Source organism: Micromesistius poutassou, assembly GCF_964030765.1.
Source record: "Micromesistius poutassou genome assembly, chromosome: 8".
NCBI classification, from domain to species: domain Eukaryota; kingdom Metazoa; phylum Chordata; class Actinopteri; order Gadiformes; family Gadidae; genus Micromesistius; species Micromesistius poutassou.
In genome coordinates this window covers 14,098,571-14,107,493 of record NC_140278.1, presented here as the reverse complement: position 1 = coordinate 14,107,493, position 8,923 = coordinate 14,098,571, and the positions used below count along the sequence as shown (strand labels likewise).

Here is an 8,923-nt window from a genome sequence, read left to right as displayed (position 1 = left end):
TAAACGTAGTAACCTAGAGAACCAGCTACAACCTTGTTTTCATCCAAACGAGCCGTCTTTAGCGAACGGTGAGTTGCATTGACTTCTATGAGCTGTCGGCTTTCAGCCGCGAGCTTAGGGACCGTCTGCAAAGTGCAAAACAGAAAACGACCACAATGGTCGGACGTCAATAGCGTCGCCATTGTTGACCCTAGAGCACCAAAACTTGCTCCATATAGGCATGGCCTCTATATGGTCTTACTGCAACCTTTAGTTTTGAAAAATATATCTCAATATTTATATATTTCAATATCCATTTTTTAAATTTAATTTCAAGTGTCGCCATTATTGACTCTACCGTTCTGGTGTTATGGCGCATAACACGCAACACAATAAGGCAAGCTTGCGTAAAGCTTGCATTTGGTGAAAAGACTAGACTGCGTCCGGTTCTCTGACGTTTATGGTATTTCCACAACAAGACTCGTAGTGGGGGTTATCTCGGCCATGGTTATGAAGGAATTGGGGGGAAAGGAACTTTGGCTTTGACTCCCTGAAGTACATGAACCGCGACATGGAAAGGGATTGTTCCCCACGATTCTCTCCCGCCAGTCCCGCTGCCTGCTGCCGCGAGGCACCACTGACGCTGCCCGCTGCCGCGAGGCACCACTGGCACTGCCCGCTGCCGAGGCGGTGGTGTCTGGGCAGCGGGCAGCGGGGCTCCAGCCAGAGACAATCGCGGTCAACAAAACTTATCATTAGTAACGACCATCTGAACTCTGATTATATGCAACCAATTGAAAAGCAGCACTGTTCACGTTGCACGACTCACATCTCTGTAGCCTTGTTCAGAGTTTCTCGTAACTTCCCCAGGAACATCCTTACAGCCGGCAGGGCATTACACACTGAGGAGCACTGAGGAGCACAGAAACGGATGAGAGACCTCCAGCAACGTCTACGCGGGTCCTGAAGATCTTCATGGGAACTCACCTTAACTGATCAGAAGACAAATGTATTCCATGCGTTTGGCAGGAAATAAGTTCTGAAACATGAAAACAGCAGGAAGTAAGTTTAAAGGAAAAAACATGCAGGACTAGGTGATGCACATGGGCACAAGCACACACACACACACACACACACACACACACACACGCATGCGTGCGCAAACAAACGTGTGAGTGGCCATCACTGGATGTGACTAAGGCCTTTGTCATGTGTGAGTTGGAAGAGCTCCCTGAGAGCCATTGAAACACTGGATCTGGCCCCGGTAACATCTCCACAACAGCTCACTTTTAAACAAAGAGAAAATGCTTGCATCATGTGTGATGATGTATAATATATTTATTTATTTTCAATATATTAGGAAATATTTTCATTATCAATATATATGATTGTAACCGCTTTGGTATAGTGGTCACTTGAGCAAATATGTAGAAACTATTTAACCCTGACCTGTTTCATATATGAATAAATCTACAGACACATGCTCTGGTCTAGATGTAGGACAGCCACTGGGAGTCTGACACCTCTGCTCTACAGGAGGAAGCTACCACCATAGAAAATCTTTGCAATTCTACTTCATCTGCCAGCATACAAGCAGGTTAAGCTGCACATTTTGTCCGTCCTGAAGTTCTAAGGAGCAGCCTGAGTTATGCTGCTTTTCCACAGTATCAGCTTAGAAGACAAGAGAGAGAAGACACAAGAGAGACAGGAGGACCAGGGAGCAGCTGGTGATTGATTCGTAAATAGCCGCATCCACGATCAAACTAGTCCACAAACACGCACACGCGCGCACACACACACAAACATACATACATACATACATACTGTACACACACACACACACACACACACACACACACACACACACACACACACACACACACACACACACACTCTGGTATCGGCTGATGTTTATTTGGTTAGTCTAACCTGGGTACTGGTCTGTTGTGTAGGACAACACCACTCTGCACAAGACTTGAATATATATATATTATATATACATTTGTGTATATATATATATAATATATATACAGTACATTCAAACAAATGTACATACAAACGTACATGCATGCATACATCTGACAGAGCTATGCACATGTGTTTATAGCTCTCACAGAAGCAGAACTCAAGCTGAACAAAGGAAGTGTTGTTGATCCTTAACACAGAAGTCACAGATTTCTATAAAAGCATCCCAAGGTTTTTGTAAAACGTGTGAGCCATTGGAATTTGTCAGTAAAAAAACTATATATTCAGCAGAAGGAGCCGAAGGAATCAATCAACTTCTTTCTCTCTCTCATGTCCATGGAAGTCTTTAAAATCACTTGGCTAAGTCATCATAGAGATTACAGCAGTTTATATATTTACCATACATCCAGACACTACAGAGCTATAATGCTGATCTGAACTGTGAGTTTAACTCTGCTAGGGGCCCAGTGTGTGTGTGTGTGTGTGTGTGTGTGTGTGTGTGTGTGTGTGTGTGTGTGTGTGTGTGTGTGTGTGTGTGTGTGTGAGTGTGTGAGTGTGTGTGTACACACACTCTTTGTAAGGCAAAGGTTGTAGAAACAGAACACCAGAGACCCTACAGCGACTATAACTAATAACGAACTATTAAGGTTTTGTGAATGGCATACTTTTGTTAATGTAATAAAAATGGTTAGCCTAGTCAGTAATATACTTTCGCATACTTTGGTATCGCTCATATTTTACCCCAAATAAATTGTACCGTGCGCGCCATCTTCTGATAAAATATGGGAACAACAAAAACAAACCACGCGACAGCAGGTCCAGAGAAAACACCAAGGAATAATATGGCAACAGTTATTTGCTTGAGTGAAAATATATTTACAGTGGTCTGCAAACAGTTCATACATTTAAAAACATGTCAATTTGTAATGGTAGAAAGATTTGACTTTATAGTTTCCCCCCATTTGCGGATCGTTTACCGCGCTTGTTATGTTTTTGGTCGTGTCGGCCTCTGTCGCACAGCCGCTCGAGCAGGCAATGCACTCACACACACCATCGACCGATTTACGCATCGCGTGCGAGCTAACGCTTCTCATGACAGATGCTTCGCAGGCAAATGCCGCCTTCATTGCACGAACTGTGGCGAGGCAGCACGGGCGCAAGCTCTCCCAGTTCTCTACACGCGAAGGATGTGTTGTTCCTCGCTCTGAAACGGTAGGTCAGCACTCCAACATTGAGTTTTGTCGTGTACAATACTTGTGCAGGAGTGTGTGTAATTGTTTTGATCTTTTATTGTTTTCTGCAACCGCAGCGCGTAAAGGGTTGAGATATGTTGGTGTGTGATTGTCGTTGGAAAGGGTGTGCGTGCTGCCGCTCTAGCTGACGTCAGTATGAGCGGCTGTAGGCACGCTACCGGATCTGTAGGAGTTTGCTTTGCTATAAGGACGTTTCTTGGCTTGAAGGCCTGGTCCATTCAGCCTACTTATCTGTAGCGTGGGTTGACCAATATATTTATAATATGTTCTGTTGTGTTCTATTACGTTTTTTTTCTCTTATATTAGGCCTATGTGGTTTTCTATGGTGTTATTTTCTATTATATTCTTTCTGTTACGTTATATTATTTTCTATTCATTCTATTCCGTTATTTTCTAATAATATGCAGCCCTTTGATATAACGAGCTGGTTGTGGAAAATGTCATTATTTCAGTAACTATAAAGTGACTTTTCTATTAGTCTATAACCTCAAATGCATTTAAATCATTCAATGGTTATAGGCAGATTTTCAATGTTTTATTTTATTATTATATAGTAGTAGGCCTACGTTTTTAATTTGGGAAAAACGTAACACACTTTGTAACAACTCTTCAGCAGCCTATAGGCTATACATGTTAGTCTGGATACGAGTAATAGTTGTCACACGTAAGGTCATATTAATAGTATTATTATGTAAAGCAGTGTCCCTTTATCTCACCGTTTACTGCGGATCATATCCGCTGCCCATCGAGTAGGGTCATAACGGACCGTAGATCATTCCTAGTTGCATGTCAGCAGGAATGCGTTCTGGTCCGGTTCTGTTGGGTCTCACGAGCTCTGTGTTGCTCACGCTCACGCTGGGCCGCAACTCTGTAGGGAGGATGGCGGGAGCGGAGCTCACTCTGTCTTCAGGGGATGAAATGGTGTTGAAGGAGGAGGAGGAGGAGGAAGACAAACAGAACACTCAAGTTATTCTCCACCTGCATCCAGGCCTCCATGGGTAATGACGACCTCATTGATTTCAGTCAGTTGAATTGCTTTCTATCATCATAAAAACTGATCACATGTTAATGCATTTCTTCTCACATTGATACACACCATTGTCTTTCTGCACTGCTGAATGTGATGTGAATGTCTCAAAAAACACATGTTTGAAAAAATGGTTTATATGCCCGATGCAAACTAAATAGGACTAAATAGTATATCTTTATTTAAAAGTAGGCCTTTACGTGAAATGTTGTGTAACATGAAGGATTCTGTCGCCATCTACAGGCTGAACGATGACATGAGTACCACAGTCTTGGCAATACAGGCGCACCATGGTAAGGCATCTTCCATACTCCTCTATGAATTCTGGAACATAACATTGGTTAACGTGCATGAAACATAACCATCGATGCACATTGTATTAATATTACCATCCATTTTAGGACCATATGACTCCGCCGAAGGCGGGGAAATAGAATATGGCTACCCGATCACCTGTGGAGACAGCAGAGCAGTCCTGCTCTTCAAGAAGTTTGTGTGCCCTGGAATCAACGTTAGTTGTGTGAAGGTAGGTCCTGGTACAATCTGGAAGTTACCCAAAGAGATCCCTTGTCAGAAATGAACTATTTTTTCAGTTAAGTCTTTTTTTAACAAAACCTGAACCAAACTATGGTTTTCTGCATATTGCCCCCTTCTTGTGTGAATGGAAGATAAGATGTGACTATCTGTGCGGTCCTCCTTTCAGTTCCATGAGCAGCTCATCAGCCCCAAGCAGTTTGTCCACCTGGCGGGGAAGGCCACCCTCAAGGACTGGAAGAGAGCCATCAGGTTGGGGGGCGTAATGTTGAGGTATAGCCTGATTTATTTACCTGTTGACTGCTATTGAGGTTGTAATGTTGAGGTACAGCCTGCTTTATTTACGTGTTGACTGATATTGAGGGTGTAATGTTGAGGTACAGCCTGCTTTATTTACCTGTTGACTGATATTGAGGGTGTAATGTTGAGGTACAGCCTGCTTTATTTACATGTTTATTTCTATTATGGGTATAGTGTTGAGGTATAGCCTGCCTTATTTACATGTCTGCTTTTAAGGGTATTATGTTGAGGTATAGCCTACTTTATTTACATGTGTACTTATATTAAGGGGTTAATGTTGGAAGTACAGCCTGCATTATATACCTGTTTATGGTTGTTATTTACTTTAGTTAGTATTCAGTTATTTACACATCCAAAGTGACTGACAGTAAGTTCAGATACATATAAATATAAATATAATATTGCATCACATGATTATATCCCAGTGATTTAATTGGTTCTTGCTCAAGGGGGTCGAGAGTTTGCTAGTAAATTCCTGAGCTAGAGTGGGAGTGACATTATTGTGGTATAGGATCTAATAACACGCAGAACAATCTGCCAAGTGGCATGTTTCTCCCTTCATGTTGGCACTTGTTTGTTCTGTCCTGTGTTTAACCCTACTCTTCAGCGAGACAATGCCAGTGGTTCTCTCTAGGTGGATTGGTGAACGGTGGATTTTGAAATTAAAAAACACAAACTATTCAGAATACTAAGAATTTACTTCATTTTATTATTATAACAATAGTGATAATAACAATAGATATACAAGTTCACCTACTGTATGACTCTATGTGCAGGAAAATGATGCATTCCGGCCAGATAGATTTCTACCAGCACGACACTGTGTGTACCAACACCTGCCGCAGCACTAAGTTTGATGTGGTGGTCGACGGTGCAGGGCTCTCCCCAAGGTGCCCCGGGCAGTGCCCCCCCTCCACCGCGGCCCCCCAGGGTCTGCGAGCACAGCCGGGGCCCACGCAAGGTCCCCTTCCTTTTCAATTAAATTTCAGTTTCTATAAGATGCAAGAAATGAAATGATCTGACATTATTAAAAGATAGGAATCTTTGTTAATTCTGCTGATAAATGCTACGATGGCGAAAACGGAGGCAAGCTAAACTTGAAAAGAAGAATTTGCCATCACTTGCATTCAGCCGTCTTTGATGCTGCACCACTTCCCTCTGAGACTACTGAGCTGCCAGATTAACATCTCCGGATAAGACAGACTATTGTTTGACCTTGGTGCTGTTCCCTAAGCTGAGCAGTTCACAGGCTGCAGCCAGCCTACTTTACAGATCTTGGGTTGGCCTAACCTACACTATTCAGCAAGAATACATGATGGGAGAAGTTTTGAGAGGGTGTTCACTAGTTGTCCATGACTCTACTCATGACAGGAGACATTCTTAATGGTATATACCCGGCTGTGGAGCAGAAGTTCACCATGACGTCTGAGTTAAGTTCTGGTCTGCTTCTCCCTGCGAGTCCATCCAACGGCTTGATCAACAGAAGGAAGAGGCTTCATGCACCTGGTCAGTTCTTATATAGAAGTGTATTCATGTAACGCACATACACATGCACGCACACTGGACACACACACACACACACACACACACACACACACACACACACACACACACACACAATTATGATCTAATCAATGATTTAGCTGATCATTATTTTGCCACTGTTAGATGGTGTTTGGAGCTTTTGGAAGGCTGTGGCAGACAGTGGGCTGATGAGCAAGGTCCTGTCCAGCATCCAGACCCAGCTGGAGGCTGCTCTCACAGGCCTGGACCTCCGCATGAGAGAAGCTCAACTCCAGGCCAGAGGTGAGATCTCATGCGATGATCCAGAGAATCCTTTTGCTATAAAAAAGCAAAACAATCAAATGTCCTTAAGATAAACTCCAGGAGAGTATTATAAATATTAAGTTATTAATAAGTATAGTATAAGTATTCATGTGCATGTTTTTGTGTGCTATATTCATAGCCATATGTTATTCATGCACTGAAGTTGAACTGTCTTGGTAAATGTTCCTACCGTTGATATGGCTTTAACTCACTTTAACTGCACTTTAACTCAGTTTTAGTTTTTTATTTATATTAATGTGTATTTATGTTAGTTTTTAAGCCTATATAATAGGTTTTAGTTTTTTAATCATACTGTATATACTGTTTATATTTAATATTTTGTTCTTAGTCCTCTCTTTTTAAGCACCAGGGGAAGCTCTCCCAAATTTCGGTGTACTTGTACCTGTACATTGACAATAAAGATCATTCATTCATTCATGGAGATGGAAGTTTTGGCACATGGACAATCTGCACAGGAGATGCTAGCTAAGCAAGATGCCATTTGTATTGACTTTCATCAGATGCCACAATGCTCCACTCCCTGTGTGAGATGCTTGGGCTGCTTGACTCGGTGGAGAATGCTCTTGAACAGAGACAAGCAGAGAAAGACCAACAGAATCTGGACCAGAGACAAGCAGAGACAGACCACCAGAGTCTGGAGCAGAGAAGCAGCCACCCAGAAGACAGCCTGACTCACAACCCACCCTGTGGTAAGGTGATTTTGGTTAGGAGTGCTGTATGGATTCAATAAGGTTATGATTCACATATCACATCAGATAATTTCACATCATGTCAGTTGATCACTCAGGCAATCATTCAAGCATCCAACTTTATTTCTATAATGTTCTGCAGCGCTTTGAGCACATGTTTTTTTGTATGGATTCAGAGCTGTTAAAAGACAGAGGTTAGTTGTTAACCATTATTGACCAATCAGGATCAAGTATTTAACAGTGCTGTTGCATAACATATAATATCCTCCTGACGCTGTGTGTTCTGTTGTGAAGTCTCTGGCCTGGAGACAGGGGACCAGGGGAGATGTTTTGAGGACGCCGTCTCCAACATAAACGTGTCTTCAAAGAGGATGCTAGGTCAGCACCATCCCCCCAGCTGGGCTCAGATCCCCCACCGCGCTCCACCCGGGGGCCTCACCAAGCGCATCATCGAGTCCCTCCTGGACCCAGGAGCACCGCCGCCAGCCCTGGTCCGGCTCACCCCCAAGCCCCTCCCCCACATCGCCCCCTCCCTCCCCAGGGTGCGGCGCCACACCGCGGGGGTCATACACAGGGCGGGGAGGAGGGGGGGCGGAGATGGACAGATGGCCGCGCTGGGGGGAGGGTACGAGGGCACGGAGAGGGGTAGGGTTCTGAGCAGACCACCAAGGGAAGGGAGTGGAGAGAATCAGGGCACAGCAGGGGGCCACAGAGATGCTGCTGCCGTGAGGCCTACGGTGGGGAAGGACGACCGCGTCTTCAGGAGGGCGGAGCTAGAGTCGTGGGAGAGGGTTTGTGGAGACGGAGACGTAGCTGCGGAGAGGAAACGGGCGTCAAAGAAGCCGAAAAGGCAGCGATGACCGTCGACGTGAAGCGGTGTGTAAGTGTGTGTAGCGGTGTGTGTGTGGGAGCGCCTGTTGGGATAACATAGACACTAGGGCACCTTGTGGAGCGGCTCTTTCCCTTCAAACAGACTGGCAGAAGAGATGGTCTCTCTCTTGTAGTGGTATTCTTTTCTAAATGATTACAGATTTTATAGAGTGAAAGTTACATAAAGTTAAACGCCGGAAAATGTAGCAAAAAGTAGCAAAGTTGTGACGATGACTTTAATGTCGTACAACTCAAGAAGTCCAGATTAAGGTTTTTGCTTCATTATTGCACATTTTGGATAGCAATACATTATGGTATTTTTATCTTTATTTTAAATGAAGGTCTTTATAGGTGTTTATTAATATACTTGTTTATATAAACTAAAAGACATGAACCTAAGTAATAACTTTACCTCCATATGCCGGTATATTTGTAAGTTATCACATTATGCTGATGTC

At 43.6% G+C, this 8,923-nt stretch overlaps 1 protein-coding gene across 1 annotated transcript; it reads left to right on the top strand.

Annotated features, from left to right (window-relative positions):
• Positions 1-3,075: 3,075 nt before the first annotated feature.
• LOC311351783 (glucocorticoid modulatory element-binding protein 1-like) lies at positions 3,076-8,455 on the top strand (the record flags this gene model as incomplete). The annotated part of the gene is made up of 10 exons (XM_084471925.1): positions 3,076-3,156; positions 4,072-4,195; positions 4,468-4,517; positions 4,626-4,750; positions 4,928-5,031; positions 5,835-6,019; positions 6,430-6,564; positions 6,727-6,864; positions 7,407-7,595; positions 7,890-8,455. Exons 2-10 carry the CDS (start codon positions 4,077-4,079, stop codon positions 8,453-8,455), a joined length of 1,611 nt encoding a protein of 536 aa, XP_084328051.1. The 5' UTR covers positions 3,076-3,156; positions 4,072-4,076.
• Positions 8,456-8,923: the final 468 nt, after the last annotated feature.